At 51.4% G+C, this 20,125-nt stretch overlaps 1 protein-coding gene across 1 annotated transcript; it reads left to right on the top strand.

Moving 5' to 3' along the window:
• The first annotated feature begins 8,357 nt into the window (after positions 1–8,357).
• HOXC4 (homeobox C4) lies at positions 8,358–11,079 on the top strand. Its single transcript, XM_021276698.4, has 2 exons — positions 8,358–9,383; positions 9,898–11,079. The coding sequence occupies exons 1-2, from the start codon at positions 8,840–8,842 to the stop codon at positions 10,239–10,241; spliced, it is 888 nt and encodes a 295-aa protein (XP_021132373.2). The 5' UTR covers positions 8,358–8,839; the 3' UTR covers positions 10,242–11,079.
• The last annotated feature ends 9,046 nt before the right edge of the window (positions 11,080–20,125 follow it).

Raw genomic sequence — 20,125 nt, 5'->3', positions numbered from 1 at the left:
CCCCCACCCCCAGCAGATTCCTCGTGTACTGGACTTTAGTGGGGGACCCAGTTTAGGGGCACCCAGCGCCTGCAGAGGTCAGACACCCCCCTTTTGGGGCGTGAGGTGGAAGACCCGTCCCTTTTGGGTTTAGCCCGCACGAGAGGGTTTTGCAGGCTGAGCTTGATGGCTTTCTGTAATTAATATCGAAGTCGCTCGCCCCCCGCTCCGGCCCCCGTCTCCTTCTCCCCCACACTTCATCTTCACCCTTCGCTGGCAGCCAGTATCCAGCAGAACAGCGAGCTTGACCTAAACGCCCCCCAAAATCGGGGATGTAAGCAAATCCACCCCCAAAAAAAGCCACCCGGCTGCGTGCAACCCTCCCCATCTGCTGAAAGAGATCTGAGGGAAGAAATATGTTTTTTTTTTTTTTTTTTTTTTTTTTTCTCCACTCCCCCCAAGAAAAGCCTTGTGCAGATGCTGAGGTGGGGGCTCCTTTTCCTTCCTGGGGGGTTCCTTCTTCCTCTGGAGCACACGGGTGGGATTTGCTAGGAAAGGACCCCTCGGGTGCCTGTTTATGCGGGGGGGGCACAGCACACCCCGACACCCACATCCCTCCGCGCTCCGCCAAAACCCAGACCCTTGCACCCCAAATATCGGCCTGCGGGCGACGCTCCGGTTTAAAAGCAAGCAACCAAAATTCCCCTCTTTCTAGGTATTTTTGTCCCTCTCCTTCCCTGGCACTTTCGGGGAAGAAGAAAGCCTTTCGGACGCTGGAAGCGGGGAAATATTTACCTGCAGACTCAAGCTGACACTTTACATCTGTGTCTGCTCCTCTTCGGTACCTGTCTCTGTCGAAATTAATTCCCTATAATACTGTGGAGAAATAGAAAGCTTTAAAAAATAGGCTGGGCTCCGAGTCGCTGGGTCATGTGTAAGGGGAGAAGTGGAGTATGAACAAACCTATATTTTATGTGAGGCTTGCAGAGCGCTGCAACGCTCCTGCGCTAATGCCTAATTCTTCACTTAGCCCAAACGCGATGCTTCGAGTCAGAGCTGGGGCTTAAAAGAGGATCTGAGGGGGAGCTGGCTGCTCCCCGCAGCGCCCCTCACCTTGTCCTCGGGGCGAAGGGCTGCTTTCCCCTTCTTTTCCCTTCCTACCCACCCCAAAAAATAACCAGAAAACCACAGCTCACCTTTTCTAGCTTCCCCAGCAAGCCTATAGGACAGGGGACACCTTTAGGGCTGGGAAAAGGCGATTTTTCCCCCTACGGCCCAGGCGAGCGGGCCGTGATTTTTTTTCCTTTCCTTTTTTTTTTTTTTTTTTTTCAGGAAAGCAGCCGATTTCTTATCAGGTCGGGATTGATGCTGGCGGCCTGGTTCTGTATATCATCCCCGCGGCTCCTCTTGTTCAAACCCGGCTCCTTTTGCTCCCGGGGCTGTGAGTGATGGCTCCTGCTGCTCCCCATGCCGCCGGAATCCTAATGGCCCCGCCGAGGGGCTCCCCGCATTTTGCTGGCAGGATATTTTGGGGAGAACCCCCCCCCCAAATCACTGCGAACCCCGCCTGAGCCCTTGGTGCTGGAGGCGCGGCCCCCGCGGAAGCCACGAAACGTTTTTATTAAAAGGTTTTGATGGATTCGCCTTGGGGATTAACTAAGATAATAGTTTATTGCACTGCGAAAGATTAAACTGAAAGTACCCTAGTGAAAAAAAATAAATAAACATTAGAGGGAACGGGGAACGTCTTTCCCAGCATTATACCCGTTGTTTCCAGCCTTAACGGGGGTCCCCGAGACTGCGGGGTGTCCGAGCTGTCTTTTCGGGGCGTTATTATTATTATTGCAATTATTGTTAAGATTTAACTACATGTGATAGCTCGGCGGAGCGGCTGCGGTCTGTGTGCGCGGGGCAGATTCCCCTCCCCGACCCGCAGCCCCCAGCCCCAAACTGGGGTGCTGGGAGGTCCTGGGGGAGCGGGAAGAGCCGGATCGACCCCGGGGGAAGCCAAATTTCCCTGACTCACTGCGAGCTGTCAAGGCTCGGGGTCCTCCTCCCTCCGCACATGTGCGCGGAGCTGCGCGCATCTGTGTGCCCCTCTCCGCCGGCATGTGTAATGTCGGATTTAAGAGCGTGTTTACACAGCTAGAGAGTTTGAAACACGGCCCGAAACGCGATAAAACGGTCCTCTAAATCATCCTGCCCTTGATCCATGGCTTCCACACATGCGGCTGGGTGCGCGCTGCTGGGGATCTGCCCTCCATGTGATGCTGCGGGGCTCTGCCTCCCTGCGCGGGGCTTCCGTCCTCCTGTCCTCCTGTCCTCCTGTCCTCCTGTCCTCCTGTCCTCCTGTCCTCCTGTACCCCCGTCTTTCTGTCCTCCTGTTCTGTTCTCCCCTCCTTCTGTTTTCCTGTCCTCCCATCCTCCTGTCCTCCCTCCTGTCCTCCCATCTCCCCATCCTCCTGTCCTCCCGTCTCCCCGTCCTCCTGTCCTTCTGTCCTCCCGTCCGTCCCTCCGCGCCCCCGCCTTTCATCAGCCGCCACCCAGAGCAAGGGGGACCCGAGGTTTTTAATAACAGCGGGCTATTGATCCGAGCTCTCGGCAGCGGCCAAGGTGTATCGACGAGGGCTGTGGATCTCATTAGGCACTGCTCAGGGATGCATTCGCTAAGAGCAACGCGGCCATTTGAACACCGAAGCGGAAAAAAAAAAAAAAAAAAAAAAAATGAAGTGTTTTTTATTTATATATTTATTTTTTCCTTCCATGCCCTTTGCTTAAAAAAGTGCCCGGCAATGAGGTTGTGTCCCCGGGGACTGCCCCCGCCGGACTGACTTTTAATTGCGAAAGGGTGGCAAAAGGGACGAGCCCAGGCTGCTGAAGCCTGGGCTTCGTCTTCGCTCTGGGAGGACTCAAAATGAAGGGGAAAAAATAAGATTTTGCTTTGCAATGCGGGGAGGGCTCTTTTATTCCCCCTCGCCCCCCCGGCTTGGTGCCAGCTTGGCCAGGGGTCCCTGCACCACCTCAAACGAAGGCTGAGAAATCTCTGCCACATTTACTCTGCAGCTAACAGCGGAGCAGGGCTTTTTATTTCTATTTTTCCCCTCAAATTTCCCCCCTCCAACCCTCTTCTGGGGCTGGATGAACTCTCTGGGTGGGGGGACAGGAGTTCATTTGTCGCCTGTGTCCATTATCCAGAGAAACTTTTGCAACATCCCCCCTCCATCCCCATCCCTGTCCCCGTCCCAAGCCAAACTCGGGCGTTATCGGGGCTCAGAAGTGCGTTTGTAAACACGAGGGGGTCCGGGAGAGGAGGCCGGGGGCAGGGGCGGGTGTTAATTATTAATATTGTCATCCCGGAGGAAGATTTCCAAGGGGCGAGCAGTAAGTACCACTCAAGCAGCAGCTCTCTCCGACAGGAGGGATCAGCCGAAAGTTTGTATATCTTTCCACCCCATACAATAACAGCTAGAGATCTGTTAATGGGCTCTCTGTAGCCCCTGAACACTTTCCCCTGCAACTTTCGCCACCCGCCCCCCCGCCCTTTCCCCAATACAAGCCCAATGTTTTCTTTTCAACTTAACCCAGGGTTCAGCAGTTATCCGGTGGGTCATTCTAAGTATTCTTTGTCTCCGAAAAGTCAAGGAGAAACCTTCGCTCCGGTGTCTATGGCACTTGAAAGCATCCTCCAGCCTCTGCCTCTGCCTCCCCTGCCCGGGCTGGGGAGGCTCGATCGGACCTTCCCCCCCCCCGGCAGCAAATAAATAAATATTTTCAGGCTAAAAATGGATCTGAAAGGGAGCCAAGGAGAGAAGAACCCCCCCAGGACCAAGAAACCAGGGAAGAGCCCAGACGCAGTCACATGAACCAGGGCAAACAAGCAAACAAATAAGAACCCAAGGACCAAAATGACTGCCGAGCTGAGGTTTATTGCCTAAATCCAATTCCGCGCTGCTCTTTAAGGGCTCGGGTTGCTGGCGAGCAGGGCTGTAGCACAAAGAAGGAGCTCCCCAGCCCTGCTTGGAACCGCACGAGAAGTTGGAGCGGATCGAGATAGAAACTTGATTCCCAGCTACTTTGATTTATTTTAAACAAATCCTTTCTGGGGAAAAAAAAAAAAAAAAAAAAAAAAAGTGCGTTTCCTACCAAGCAGCAAGTTACACTTCTGCTGGGCTCCCTGCTCCGCCGGGTGCCGAGGAGGTCACGGGCTGGACGCCAGCGCCAATTAAATGCGAAATAAAATAGAAGATATTTGTATCCCAGACAAACCTCGGCTCGGCTGAGAGGGGTCTTCGCTCACACCAGATTTGGGGATTTTTTTATTTTTTTTTCCCCCTCCCTTTTGGAGAAGGAGAGAGGGGCAGAGCGGGAGGTGAGAGGAACAAAAACCAACAATTTCTCCAGCATAAAAATGAAACATCAAATTAGTTTGCCTCTGGGCTTCATTTTTCCCCTTCTACATTATAACTAGTTATTGAACTCGCTAGAAGATCTAAAGGCCATTTGTGAGGAGAGAAATTTCAATGGAGTTCCCCCATCAATAACTCCTTGGCAGTGACCTATTGGATCAAGTCAAACAGTTGAGGTGAAATTCAGGTCACGCTGTCTAACCAATATTAAAATGCGCCCACTTTTTAAAAAGCCACTTTCAACGAGATTTGAAGAAAATTGAATTCCTGGGTGGGGTGAGAAGGGGAGGGGGGGGAGGAGGGAAGGGAGAGATTGAGAAACTGGTTTGCATATATATATATTTTTTTTCCCCCGCAAACAAACAAGAGGGATTCATCTTTAATATTTTAAAATGAAGGGATAAATATTTACATTATTAGTTTCTTTGAGACGAAAGAGGCTCAAAAGAAAAATGTGAAGGCTAGGACTTTGGGTGACAGGCTTTGCTTATTAAAATCGTTTTAGGCCGATTCATTACTTTTACTGACAACAGATTTAAGAAAAAATCAATTAAACATTTGCATATTTCTTTGCATAAATTAGACCTGTCTATTTGCATTATGAAGGAACAAAAAGAAAAGGTCTCTTTGCACTTACTGCTTTCAAGTTGTTAGAAAAATTAAAATTTAATTAATTATATGTCATTGCTTATGTCAGAGAGAATCCAACTATTTTTCCCCCTGAAAATAAAAAAAAAAGATTGTATATAAATATATCCGTCTTTCCTCCCCCTACCACTAACGTAACTTATTGTGCAATAATCACCTCAAAACAAGCCCTTAAATGCTCGGAATAAAACTCCACTCCAAAATTTATTTCCACCTCCTGAATCTCAAGGAGGCAGAGTTCATACCGCGCGAGCTTTTACCCTGCTTTTACTATTATTATTAAACATTGGATAACAAAACCCCAGTAGATAGGTACTTCATTTTTCTGGAAAGCACAGATTGCTAATGGGCTGAGGTACAGGTTACCAAACGGTCAGTATGGTAATAGCTAACACAATGAATCCGGAGAGACAATGCATACTTATTTTTCTTCAGTACTGTCAAAAAGGCGCTTTGTACTTAAAAACGTCCCCGCAATGGTAACCAGACGTATATTTTGCAGCCTGCTTCCTGGCTAGGAGAAGGAAATAAAGCTCAGATTTTTTTTTTTCCTTTTTTTTTTTTTTTTTTTTTTTTCCTGCCGAGGTGCTGCGTTGCTCTCTCGGTATTGTCACTCCCGAAGTGTTCATCGGCACGGTGCTGGTGGGGGGACGCGGGATGGAGAGCGGTGGGAGGGCTGCTTTATAGACAAAAGAGCCAGATTCTTGTACAACTATTCTTCACACGTCCCCGCAGACTTATTTTACGGAGAGGGGGGGAAAAAAAAAAAAAAGAAAAAAGTGTTAAATAAATAAAAATCCTCCAAATACTGGGAGCTCGAAACTCCAGGCAAAAAGGCAAAGGGGGGAGTGGTGTGGAAAGACAAGCAAAGAGAGGGGGAAAATAGGATTTTTTGTGCACTTGTAAGACATCGGGGGCAAGCCCCCCCCTCCCGAACACACACAGGGGATGAATGGAGGATGGCAAAAGAGGGCTGGAGGAGCAGGTCCTTGCGGAGAGCTCCAAAACCCAGAATTTTGGGGGGAGTCCGGGGGTGGGGGGAGGCAGCCGGGGCAAATAAAGTTGTGTTTCCCCCCCCACACACACCGCTCGGCGAAGGAGTTGGGAGTTTGGGGCTGGAGAGCGGCAGGAATGCGTTTGGTGACCTTCACGCCTCGGATTTTGTAATGCTTTGATTGCTGCTGGTTTGTTTCGCGGATTATTTTGTTTTTTAAACAAACCCACCCAGCATATCCTTAAGAGAACTACCTGTGGATATTTATTTATTCTGCTGGTGCTTATTGAAAACCATATATTCAAGGGGTGGGGGGAAGGATGTGCGTAGGTAAAAATTACTTTATTAACTCTCCATCTTTATTCAATATTCCCTCAGCCTTGGAATAAAGTTGTTGCATCAGTCTGAACTATAAATGTCAAAACCCTGCATGAGTCTGAGGTGTTTGGGCAGAATGAAGTATAGCTGGAGAAAAGGAATTTATTGGAGATATTTAAATCAATGTTTTGGGTCCCGGAATACATTTCTATTCATGTCTTTTTCCCAACCTCGCAGCTCCCATCCCCCTTCGGTCCCCATCTCTTCTGGGAAGAGCCGGGGTTGTACCTGCTGCTCCCGATCTGCAGCGTGTCCCTGTGCAAGTCCTGGATTTACAACTTGAGGAAGGAGCACGCTTTGTCAGCGCACGGGGCAAGCAATTAGTCAAGCCCCGCAAATCAGCTGCCAATAAACCCCATAAACGCTCGGCAACAATAAAGCGAGCAAACGAGGGATTCCGGGGCCGGGTGGGGGCAAAATACAGACGGGGCTTGGCTGGGGGGGGGAGGTGTCTGGGGGGGGGGGGCTCAGCCGGGGGGGTTCAGGCGCATCCCGTGCCTGCGGGGGTCCCAAACCTGGTCCAGCAGCGGCCTCTGCCCCCTGCCCCAGAGCCCCCCCGGCCGGGGCAGGCTTTTTTTTTGGGGGGGCCCAGCCGCCCCCCCCAGCCCGCAGCCCCGGCCCCAGCCCTCCCGTCTCCTATATGTACCCTGTAGGCTCGAATTTGTGTGAGCGTCTCCAAGTCACAAATTCGTCTCTAGGGGAATATATGGGCGATGCCAGAGCCTTGGAAAGTTGTGCTTTCCTTTGATTCCCTTTAATTGCAGCGGTTCTAATTAAATCTTCAAATCCTGCTGATGTCATTTTAAAAGGTAGTTATTCAAGTGCAAAGCAGCGTTTGCCGTTTGCCAGGGCAGCGCCGGAGCGGGCTTGTTAAAAAGGTAGAGCGAAATCACCGCGATGATTGGGGAGGGGGGGGGGGGGGGTGATAATAATCAAAATAAAATCCCATTATTACTTTTCATCTCCAGAAGAAACAGCAGCTACCGCAAACACAACTCTCAGCCAAGAGCACAAAGAGCCCCGACCATTTCGCAGTGACTGATTTATGGCGTTTTACAACCCCATAAAAAGCTGTAACAACCAGCCAAAAGCCTTCGACACCGCTGGCACATTTAGTCTAATAAATAAAACATAAACAGTTAACTTTATGTGTCACTTTTATTGTTATCAAGTAAAATATGGCAATGCCCTGCAAGCTATGATTTTCAACTATAATTGTTATCAAGCACAAGGAGGGAATACCCCACCTCCCTTCTCTGCCCCTCTCTTTAGGACGAGCCGTAGATAAAAAGCCCTAATTGAGGGAGCTACAACCCTCCCAAAAATGTTGACATCCATTTGTAGCTCCCTAACCTGCCCGGGGCGGCTCTGCGGGCTGCCAGCTGGGCGCTGGGAGCCATTTTTTAACGCATCCCTTCTTTTTTTTCCCCAAAAAAAAATCCTCAGGAGCCCCCTCCCCAGCTTGAGAGCCAGCAGGTAAAATGCCCGGTGCAAGGGCAAAGCGGCCTGCGCGTTGCACACTCGTGGGGGGCTGGCACCCCGTGTGCCCCCCCCCCCCCCACACGTCCCCGGGTGTCCCCTACCTGCAGCACCCAGGGTCGAGGGGAAGGCAGGGTGCCCCCCCAAAACCCCTCTCTGCTCCCAAAGTGGTGGGGCTCAGCAAAGAGGAGGGGATTTGGGGAGCACGGGGAGGGGTCCCCCCCTGCTGCCTGCAGTGGGGGGGGCTCGGGGGGGTTTGTGTAGGCAAAGGGGGGGTGTCCTTGCACGCCCCCAGCTTGAAGCAGGGTCACTGACACCCGTGGGATCTGCATGCCCGCTTCTACCTTGCAGGTAACTTGTGCCCCCCCCATCACCCCCCCCCCCAAAAAAAGATGCTGGCAGTGCTTAACCCTTTCCACTCTGGAGTGGAGGTGGGTGGGTGGGTGGGTGGGTGGGGGCAACCCCCCCGGAATGCCCTGTCCCCTCCCCGGGTGGGGATAAGGAACAAGGGGGGTGTGAAGGAGCTGGGGGTTGCAGGGGGACAGGATTTTTTTTTTGGGGGGGGGCTACAGGGTCAACGCAGCGCCGGCCAGGACACCATGACCCCCACATCCGGGGGGGGCTCGTTGTTTCCAGCCCACATTCCGGGTGTGGGGGGGGGACACCCTTCAACCCCAACCCCCCACATTCCCCCTCCTCCCCCCTCCCTTTGTGGGGTCCCCCATTGTTCCCACACCCCCACCTCCCACCCCACAACACCGGGGGGGGGGGGGGGGGGGAGCCCCAGGGGCTTCCCCCCCCGGGCTCCCCTGGGTGGAGCAGTGCACCCCGAGCCTTGCCCTCTCTCCCACTCCCACTCCCGTCGTCCCCCCCCCAATTTGGGTACATTTTGCAAAAGCTTTTGGTTCCTTATCCGGGGACTGGGCTGGCGGGTGTGATTGGCCGGGGGAGTCACATGGTGAAAGTAACTTTACGGGGTCGCCAGCTAGTAGGAGGGCTTTATGGAGCAGAAAAACGACAAAGCGAGAAAAATTATTTTCCACTCCAGAAATTAATGATCATGAGCTCTTATTTGATGGACTCTAACTACATCGATCCGAAATTTCCTCCATGCGAGGAATATTCGCAAAATAATTACATCCCAGACCACAGTCCGGAATATTATAGCCGGACAAGGGAGTCCAGCTACCAGCATCACCACCAGGAGCTGTACCCCGTGCCACGACCCTCCTTCCCCGACCGCCAGTTCAGCTGCGGTAGTATCCAAGCTCCCGGCAACCCGGCCGCGCACCAAAGGGGACACGGGCAAACTCCAGGAGGCCAACACCTCTCAGAGAAAGCACAGCAGCTCTGCGAGCAGGCTGCTCTTTCCACCTCCTCCACCACTCCTTCCCCAGCCCCTCCAGCCTGCAACCAGCCAAACCCCGACCATCCTAACAGCACAGCTTCCAAACAACCCATAGTCTATCCCTGGATGAAAAAAATCCACGTCAGTACTGGTATGCAACTTTTATTTTCCTCTTCTGTCTCTCTGCTCTCTTATTTTCACACCATGCTCGCTCGCTCGCTCTCTCCTCTCTCCCTTTTTTTTTTTTTTTTTTTTTTTTTTATTTCCTTCCCTTCCATGAGAGTCTTTGGGTTAGCACAATTGAACTGGATTTACGACTCCGAATGGGTAATTACACCCACCATAAATTTTATAGCCGAGCTACTGTGGGCAGCCTTAGCCATGTGGCTCGTTCTGTTATGTATGTGTGAAACTCCGAAAGCTTTGTAAGGGGTGCATAAATAATTCAGTCTTTTGAGCCAGGGAAACCCCTTCCTATTAGAATAGAAACTCTTGAGCTGCCCAAAGTTCTTTATTACCTATTTAGCCTATTACTTTCTTCTCCCGGCTCCTCCAGTCGCCTCTCTCCCTCTCCCCCGTCCCTCTCTCTCCATTCATGCTAATTTTTCCTTGTGTTTTTTTTTTTTTTTTTTTTTTTTTTTTTTTCTTTTCTCCCTCCTTTCCAGTGAATCCCAATTACAATGGAGGCGAGCCCAAGCGCTCCCGGACAGCCTACACGAGGCAGCAGGTTTTGGAGCTGGAGAAGGAGTTTCACTATAACAGGTACCTGACCCGGCGGCGGCGCATCGAGATCGCCCACTCCCTCTGCCTCTCCGAGCGGCAGATCAAAATCTGGTTTCAGAACCGGAGGATGAAATGGAAAAAAGACCACAGGCTGCCCAACACCAAAGTGCGGGCGGCGGCCACCGCGGCGCCCCCCCCCGCCGCCCCGGCGAGCACGGCCGGGGGCGAGGAGCTGCCCCCCGCCGCCGCGCAGGACCCGCGCCCGGAGGATATCACCAGGTTATAAACACCCCCACCCGCCCACAAATGACTCTGGATTATTTATAGAAGCTAATATATATATATATATATTTTGGTTCCGTTCCCCCCCTCCCTCCCCTTTTTCCCTCGTAGGTTCGTTTTCTTTCTTTTTTTTTTTTTTTTTTTTAAATGATAATAATAATTATTATTATTTTTTCGGCGCGTATAAAAAACAATGGGTCTCCCCAAGACCACGGGCTGTAGATGCATGTCAGATAGCATGAGGCCAGGTGTCTGTACCTGCAGGTTTTTTTACGCCATTTCAGGGGTTTATTTATTTTTTAAAGCCGGGGGGATGGGGGGCGGAGGGGGAGGGCGGGGGGGAGGAAGAGGTAAATGTTCTGTTTAGATGAATTTAATGAAGAAATGAGAATAATATTGACGGCAAAACAAACAAACAAAAACCAGGCGAATGTAGGTATATTTTCCCTCCGCATTACAAATGCACAATGAGCGAAGGAGCTATGAAGTTCTTTTGTAGAAATGTGAAATAAGCTTAAAAAAATCACGATTTAAAAAAAACAAAAACAAAACCCCACAAACAAAAACCAGATACGAAACAGCACACAAGGGTGGACGAGTCTTTGCTGAGAAATTGAGAAGAAAAAAATGAGAGAGAGAGAGAGAGAGAAAGAAAGAGTGACATATTTAAAAATAAAAGCAGAAGAAGGTTTTAAAAAGTCAGTAGCTAGGTTTTTTTTTGTCGTGGTTATTTGTGTTTTTGGACTGATTTTACATGATCATTGTAAACCTGCAATAAAGAGTTTTAGTGTGTATGTGAAAGTCCCAGTGTTCAATAAACCAGTCAGTGTGAATTAGTTTTACTTTTATGTCTGGTGACTTATTTTATCCTCACATCTCCCCCTTAACCCGCCCCAAAATAATAGTAATAAGGATAATAAAATGCTGGGACGATGTGCAATGGATCCCATGTGCACCAGTTACTGCTTAAGTTAAGTTTAAGCAAACATAACGATAACTCTGTACTCCAGATTTTATGACATCACGACGTGGCCAGTGACTTTAAATCTCAGACCCTCCCAACCTGTAAATATGGGGGGAAAAAAAATAAATCTGGTTTTCAGACAAGGGCAGTGCTGTGGATTGGGGTTAGCTTCCGTTCATACCTCTTTATTTTCTTGCCACCCAACGTAAAATTGTCTGGTTTTATCTCTTCTCCCTGCTTTGAAGTTTTCTCCTGTGTGTTATTCTTATTATTGTTATTATTATGATGATTATTATTTTCTTTTGCTGTCGTGGCGTGCTCTTGTTGACTCGTTCAGCCCCTAAAGCCAAGAGGTCCTATTGAATTTGGAGAGGCAATGAAAAGGCTGTTAAATAATAATAATAACAATAACAATAATAATAATGAGAATAATGGTAGTAATAGTGCTAATAACTGTAATTCATCGCTCCTGGCCTTTGGAGGAAGCATGCAAATTGGCAGCAAGGGGGGATTTTAGGAGAAGGTGCAGGGGGTCCATGCTTCCCAGGCAGGGCAGGGGGGGCCCGGGAAGGGTCTGGGGCTGGGCCCCCTCTTTTTTAGGCCTTGGCTTTGGGAAGTTTGCTCAGGTCCCTGCTGCAAAGCCCAGGAGCTGGGGAGCGAGGCCTGGGACGGGCTGAGGGCAGAGCAGCCTGGCAGCCACCTTCCTCTGGCTTTATTTCATTTTATTTTATTTTTTTTTCTCTCTCTCCAAAATCGATTTAAGCTGCCATTAAACAAATCACGGGCTCCAAACCCTTTGTGATAGCTGGGGGACGCGGATCTTTAAAGGGATGAAGCGAAGGTTGTAATTTATCCTGGGGAGTTTGTATGTAAAGCTCATCAGCTATTTTTTTTTTTTTAACATCCTGCTTTAGTGATATTAATATAGGGACGAGGCTGGGAAGATAAAACACCTCGGCAGGGCACCATTACTCCTCCTGCAACGTTTCCTGCCCAGAGCAGGGACCCGTGAGGAGCCGGTTGGGATTTTTGCTCTTCCGAGCCAAATCCCAGCCCGCACATCTCAGGCGGGGAAGCCCGAAAAAGCCCAAACCCGTCCAAAAAGAATCAAAATCAAAAGTCCATGGGCAAACAGCACCCCGAGGCTCGGCCCGTGCCGTGGTTTATTTTTAATATCCTCCTGGACAGACAGGAAATCAAAGCAGAGAGGGGGGAAAAAAAATGTGGTGGAAAAAAAAGGCACCAGGGAGGGGAGAGAGGGAGGTTTGAAACAGCAGAAAAGCTGCGGAGGAAAGGGTGCAAATCCCCCCCATCCTCCCCAAATTTCAGCCCCCCCCCCCAGTCCCCTGGGTGATGGGGGGGAAGCGCTGGAGGAGGATGGGGAGGAAGCAGCATGGTCCCAAAGTGGGATTTCTCCCTCTTTTTTTGGGGACGAGGGGTTTGTGGGTTAGTTTGGGGGTTACTGGGGGTGCTGCCCCCCTACCTCTCCCAGCCAGCTCTCGGGAGGGGTGCGGGGGTAGCACCCGGGGTAGGGGGGAGCAGCGCCCCTGTCCCTGTTGGCACCTCTCTGCCCCCGCCACCCACCCCAGTCCCGGCACTTGGCCGTGACACAAGGCGAGGGAGGTGGGGGAAAAAAATGAAAAATAAATTTAAAAAATAGGGTCGGAGGGGTGTGAAGGAGAAGGGGGGGGTAGGAAAAAAAAAAAAAAAAAAAAAAAAAAGCTGCTGGCTGCCAACAGCCCCGGCCGCCCCTGTCCCTTCGCAGCCTCTTGACGCCTCCATGGAGGGAGGCTGAAAGAAACTTTATTGAAGTTGGGGTAAACGGGAAAACTGGGTTCATGGAGAGGCCAACTTTTCTGTGCCAGCAGCTCCTTTGGAGGCGAGGAGGCTGACCCCGGAGCCCTCCTGACCCGCTGCCTCTCCCCCCGTGTTCCCTCTGTGTCTGCGGCCCCAGCTTGAGAGGCAGCAGCAGCGCTGGTGAGCGGCTTTGTGGGTTTTCGAGCACGGGGGGGCTGGGGGGGGATGCGGTGCGTGTTGTGGCATTGTCTCCTCTCCGAAATAAGCCGGGAGAAAAAGGGGAGAGAAGGGGGAAGTGGCGGCCAAACTTCTCTCCCTCTTTTCCTCCAGTGCTGCTCCGCTTCCCGGCTGGCCCAGGAGCGCTCCCAGCCACGTAAGTAGAAGGAAAAAAAAAAAAAAAAGAAAAGAAAAAGAGAAATAAAAGAAATAAAATATAATAAAATAATATAACGTAACCAAACCCGAGCAAAAAGTGAGCCCCGGAAAGTTCTTTTTTTTTTTTATTCTTTTATTTTTTATTTTTTTTTATTGGAGGGGTTTATTGGGATGTGGCCAGGAGCAGAGGTTTTGGGGTGGGCTGGGAAAGGGGGCTGCTGCAGGGCGAGGTGGGCAGAGGTGGGCAGGATGGGGGGGTTGCAGATGGACAGCCGGCCGGACAGACAGCCAAAAGGCTGGAAGGAAGGTGTGCCCCCCCCCAAGAAGAAGCAGGGGTTGCTCACCCCCAGGCTATAGGGCCCAGGGCTGGCCCTGGCACCTCTAGGTCCTGCTGCAGGATGTGTCCCCCCCCTCCCCGGCTGCTGCATTGTTCCTGCTCGGTTAATTCCCCCCACTTTGATTACGGGGCTATAAAACTCCCCAGCACCGACGTGTTTCTGGGGGCTCAGCCTAAGAGCTGAGGTCAGGTTGGGTTCGGTGGCTTTTCTTTTGCCTCTTTCATGTTCCTGGAGCCCAATTTGCTTGGAAGTTGCCCGCGAAGTTGCAGCGGTTCCCCGAGCTGGATTTCGCTTTCCCCTCTCTTTTTAAGCAGCTTCGCGAAGGGCTCGGGTTGGGTTGCAGGAGGGCTGGGGAAGCCGTTTTTGCGAAGGGCTTCAGCGGCCAGAAAAAGGGGGAAAAAATAATAATTAATAAATAAATAAATCAACCCGCCAGGAAGTCTTTGTACGCCGAGGCGGCGAGAAAATGGGAAAGGAAAAAAATCAGAGAGATGCTGCGGGGCGATAAAGCGGCCCCCAGCGAGGTGCCTGCGGCCGGAGGAGAACTTTTTCCCCCTTTTCCTTTTCATTTTCGTGCGGGATTCCCCCGCTTTGCCCCGGGGCCGTGCTGCGGGTGCTCTGGCAGCCGGGCTCCGGAGCTGCAAACTCGTCCTCCCCGGCGTTAATTGGGATTAAAAGGCAAAGACGCAGCCGGGGTTAAACGAGTGAGTTACTGGTTCGCCCCAGCCCTGACAGCACCTCCAACGTGCAACTTTTATTTATTGTGCTCTCGTATATCATTATCCAGAGATATAGTTTTATGTACTTCCTAATCTGTCGCCGTGATTAATTTTGATGGGCAAGGTACCAAGCTAAACATTTTGGGGATTTTTTTTTTTTTTTTTCTTTAAGTGAAAGACTCGAATTTCCTTTCCAAACAGCCAGCAGCCGCGGTGGGGATGCTGGTAGCAATTTTCAAATATCACCTCTTCCTGCCTGTTTGGGTGTCTGCTTCAGTGCAGCCGGATTCGTCTCTTTTTAAAGGAAAAAAAAAAAAAAAAAAGCGTGCTGGTAGTGTTTTGGGGTGATTTTTTTTTTCCTTGGGAAATAGATGTGCATGGGACAAGCTCCAGGCTTGTGGAGTGAGCAAAATAAATAATAGGTAAATAAATAAATCATCCCTTTCTGTGTAGGGAATTAAATACTGCTTTGTAAATGATTAACTTTTCCTCCCATGTCTTAATTAACATTTTCCTTGCTCTCTAATCCAACATATGTATCGCATAATTTCCCGAGCCATGTAATGGATACGCTGGGATGCAGCAGAGGGGAGAGGTGGGAGCGCTCCCTGCGCCAGAAGGAATATTTAGCTGTATCCCCCAAAGGAAACTTGTTTTTTATTTTCCCTCTTAAACCTTTGCTCCAGATCCTTCAGCTGCTACCGAAACTCTCGCACTAAAAATAGCTTCAGCCGCGGATTTGGGATTTTTTTCCCTCCCCTTCTTTTCGAGGAGTTTGATGCTTTGCTGACACTTTTTGATACCTGGCCCCGCGAGGAAGAGGAAGGAGCACCCGGGGAAAACGACGCTGCTCGGGCACAAAATTCCAATTTCTCCCGCCGGGGCTGTCAGGGGGCTTTTCCAAAGCATTCCCCCAAACTTTTATCCTTTTCCATGTGTTTCCCATTGCCAGCTCCGGCTCCGCTCTGCTGACAGCTGCCACTCAGCGCCCAGCCCCAGCTCTGGGGGCTCTTGTGCCCCCCGCCCCCCCGGCTTACCTGGGGGTTCTGCGCACCCCCTTGCCTTCAGCAGCACCACCAGTTTGGGTGAAAACCAGCAGAACAGCCCAGGGGCCCAAACACCTCCCACCCACCCCCCCCCCGCAGCCATAAAACACGGATTTGAGCAGCGGAAGGCGCCCACCCGAAGGTGGGAAACGAGGGGTGATTTATAGCAGCCCACCCCCCCCAAAAAAAAAAAAAACCCGAACCTTCACCCCCCTCTCGGCATCTCTCCCCTTCTTACAGAATCAGGAACTTAAACAAGCTGAAAGTGGGTCGAGAATCGGAAATTCGAGGATTTTTAAAAAATATATTATGATTATGTTTAAATTTTTAGTGTTAACCTGGCAGCTTGAAGATTTCTACTCCCAACTTTCCCCTGGAAATAAAACTGCGGGGGGAGCCCCCAGTGCTGGGCCGTGTGCCGGGGGTGTGCACTACTCCGAAAACGCATTGCCCCCCCCCAAAACTGGGGACTTTTAAATAAAAGTGCGGCCACGGGTGCACTTTTAGCCATGGCCAGCCATGCACGCAGCCAGCACATATGGATTTATTTATAGGGACCACTGAGCGAGCATGGGCAGGCAGAGAAATCCGGCGAGATGCATTTATAATTATAATTTATAATTACCCCCCATTTTTATAGGGACAATTAGAGTCACACAAGGCAGGGAGCTGCGAGCTGAGGTGCCCGGGGAGGAATAAAAGCGGGGACACCCACGCGTGTCGCGCAGGTACACAGACACGCGTGGCTCTCTGCAGCCCCAACTCTGCCATTCCTTGGGATTTTTTTTTTTTTTTTAAGCACCGCCGAGCCTAAAACCCTAAACACCCCCCCCGCGTTTAAATCCGCCACCACGCGTGGCATTCCCTGCGTTTTATTCCCCCTGCCCCGGATTTATTCTTGGAGGAGGGCGCAGGGATGAGCAGCGGCGTTTTGCAGAGGACGCGAGATAAGAAAAAAAAAAAAAAATAGAAAGAGAAAAAAAAAATATCCCAAACACCTCAAATCCCAGATTCTCTGAAATCCTCCCAGCCCCAAACCCACCCCAGGTTCCTTGAAGTGCCTCTAAATATTTAAAGAAGAGCCCATAAAGTGTTCACGTCCAGGTTGGCTCTGCAGCAGCTGGGTCATGACCCCGCTTTGGACAGCAGGACAAAAGGGGCTTTTTTGGGGGGGGCTGGGGCGGGGGCGGCCACCAGCCCCTGGCCGGCAGGTTCAATTTGATGGGTCTGTCCTCAAATTTGGGGACAGGAGCTTGGGCTGGGGGTGTGAGTGTGGGAGGGGGCTGCGAGCCGGGATTTAACGCGGGCGCTTTTATTTGGATTTGTGGGATTTTAGCAGATTTTTAATGATTTCTCCCCGTAGTTTGGAGGTGATTCACCGCCGTGGAGGTGAATTGGTGCAGGGCGAGGGGGGGGGGCAGCCTACTGGGGAGAAATCATCTCCTGCGGGTGCTGCAGCCGGGGGGGGGCGGGGTTGGGGAGGGGGCCGAGAAAAACCCCGATCTTCCCCCAACCCTCATTTCAGGGGGCAAAAAGATCTATATAAATCCATAATATATTAAATAATAAATACATATTTTTTTTTTGCCATGGTGGCTGGAGGGATTTCGTGCAGGGGGTGTCTCGCCCTGTCCCTTTCCGTTCCCAAAATGGGTGGGGGGCGAAAGGGACCGGGGGGGGGTTGAGGTTGGGACAGGGTGCTTGGGGGCTCTGCCCCTTCTCCCCATCCCTTGGAGCTTCCCTGCCGCCCCCGCCGGCTGCCAACTTAGCGTAGGGGCAGATGCCACGTTGCAGCCGAAAAAAAGGCTTTTTTTAGCCCATTCTGAATTGGGAAAAAAAAAAAAAATCAGAAAAAAAAAAAAAAAGCCGCCGGGACGGGCCTCTGCCTTGGCCGCATCGAGCAAGTTTGCTGCCGATAACATTTGGGGGTCGGGGCCGGTGTCGTGGCGGGGGCGGGGGGACACTTTAGGGGCCAGCTTTAGGATTTTCCCGTCTGGGTTTAAAAAAACGCATCAGCACTCCAGCAGCATCTTTAATTATTAGAAAATATTTATTAGCAATAATACGTGGGGCATTTAGCGCTAATGGGCAGCAGCGTTTGCGGAGACGTAATTGCGCGGAGACGTAATTAGACATGCATTTGTGTAATTTAAGGAGCTCTAAATATGTTTCTGCGTACACATGTGTGCGTGCATGTCCGGGTGCACACGGCTACACCCAGGGAAAAGTTTTTCTTCCATCCTCGGACTGCATCCAGCTGCAGTGAAGGAAAAGGCAAATGTTCAGTTAATGCCATTTACCCCCTTAGGAAAACGTGTGAGTATATTGCTGATTTTTTTTCCTGCTCGCTTTTATTTATTTATTTATTTATTTATTTATTTATTTATTTATACACCAAAAAAAATAATCCCAGGAAAATCCCCTCCTTATCTTAAAATAAAAACGAATCAAAGAGGTTTTAAGGGAAAGAAATGCAGGAGGGGAAATAAGTAGGGGGTGGAATGCAGAGCTATAGGAAGGAAAGGGGGGTTCTCACCTCCCCTCTGAAAATTTAGGGGTCAGACCTTGCAGCCTAACTTTGGGGCAACGAATAGGGCAGGGCAGAGCCCTAAAAGTCGCCCCCACACATTATTTTAGGGGGGGGTTGGGGCTTTTCATGAGCGCCGTGCCCGCACTGCAGCACCCTGCAGGGCCCTGGGACGCAGGGCATGGGGTGGTGGGCGGTTAATCCAAACACCTCCGCTATCTGGAAAGCATCTTCCCGGGAGGGAAGAAACATTTTTTTCCCAAATATGGGTAGATAAGAGTGGGAAGGTCCCCAGAAAGGTCAGGAGCAGAGAAAAACCCGGCTGGAGCGCACGGCTTGGGCACAAGCACGCGCGTGTGTGTGTGTGTGTGTGGGGGGGGGGACAGATGTGAGAGGATGCCCAGATGTGGGGTGCTGCTTTGGGAGGATGCCCAGATATGGGGGGGACACTTTGCTGGGGCACCCAGCCGTGGGTCCTGCTGTGGGTGCTGCTGTAAGGAGGGTGTCCGTGGGGGGGGGGGGGAAGGCATCCAGATGTGGGGCTGCGCTGCCCCGTGGAGCTATCCAGATGTGCGCCGATGCCCCCTGCGGTGTCCAGCCGGGGAGGGGGGGTCTGGGTGTCTGGCTCAACCCTTCGTGGGGTGCCCAGATGTGCGGTGCCAGCTCGTTTGGCTCTCCAGATGTGGGGGCTGCTGACGACGTCCAGATGTGGGGCAGTGCCCAGATCAGAGGGGGCCACTTTCGGACCCTGCCCAGATGTGCTGCCACCGCGGGGCCGTCCAGATGTGGGACGTCGCCCTAGGGCGCACTCCAGATGTGCACCAGGTGCCACTTGGATGCAGGGTGCCCCCCCCCCACCAAGATGCCACCCAAATTTGGGGACCCTCCTGGCTGGGTAGTGTTGATACGGGGTGGGGATGCTTGTGTGTGTGCGCACGCTGCCCGTCTTCCCCCGGTGCAAAGCGGGGATTCCTCGAGCAGGCTCCGCATGGGTGTCTGGCGGAGGCAAGCTGTAAATCCAACTGCTTTATAACCCTGGCAGCAGATGTTTTAAAGCACGCTTCCCTCCCCCCCCCCGCGCCCCGGCTTGCTGTTCATCACACCGGCCAGGCCTGCGCTTGATTCCCCTCCTTTTTTCCCCTGCTTCAACCCCAATTTTCTCTCCGCTTCCCACCTGATCCCTTCGGAGCTCAGCAGCTCCCTGGCTGGGACCCGGCGCCTTCGCCCTTCTCCTGGGAGCTGCAGCATGGAGCGATATAAAACACAGCCCCCCCACACCCCCCCTTCCTATTGCAGCATCTCTGCTTCTGCTGGGGGGGGGGTAGATGGGGAAAATCCCCAGGGCAAGGCCCACAGGAAGGGCAGGAGGGAAGGAAGAGAAGTGGGGGCAGGCACCCCCAAACCCCTTTTCTCTCTTCAGCGCATCCGCATGTGCCAGGCATGTTCCCACAGCAAAAACCTGGAGACAATTAGCCAGGATGGAATCCATTGTTTCCTATAATAGCTTCCCCTACCTCCCCCCCCCCAAAAAAAAAAAAAAGAAAAAAAGAAAAAAAAAGAGAGATGTGTTTGCTCTGGTTTGGAAAATCCTATAAAACAACCCAAGGAAAAAAAAAAATCTCTATATTCCCAGAATTTTGCTTATTTTTCCGCCCTGCTTTCCTGCAGGAGGCTTTGGGAGGGAGGTTGGCCTGGCTGGGTGCAGCCCCCCTGCACCCCTTGGAGCCGGAGAAGGGTTCAGGGAGGGGGAGATGCGGCTGCTCTAACCCCCAGTAACCATGGCAATGCGGAGCCGCAGCATCCAAACCCAGCACCGCTTCCCCGGCCGCCCCTCTGCTCGTTAGCAGGGCCTGCCACGCTCCTGCGATGCATACAATATTTATCTTGATTAGCCAAACACGCTCACCTACCATATTGTGCTGCTGCTGCTGGAGGAGCGGGGTTTGTGGTTGGCTTCTTTTCTTTTTTTTTTTCTTTTTTTTTTTCCTTTTTTCTTTTTTTTTTTTTTTCCAGCCCTGGTTGCAACTCGAGGGGGAAGAAAATCGAGGTGCAATCGCATCCCTAGGCATTTCTGTGGCACCCCGCCGAGCGCCCAAATTTCCCATCCGAGGATGAGACTGTG

The sequence above is a fragment of the Anas platyrhynchos genome, chromosome 34 (assembly GCF_047663525.1).
Source record: "Anas platyrhynchos isolate ZD024472 breed Pekin duck chromosome 34, IASCAAS_PekinDuck_T2T, whole genome shotgun sequence".
Classification (NCBI taxonomy): domain Eukaryota; kingdom Metazoa; phylum Chordata; class Aves; order Anseriformes; family Anatidae; genus Anas; species Anas platyrhynchos.
Note: the sequence above shows the minus strand (reverse complement) of the source record. Positions and strands in the feature narration are given on the sequence as shown.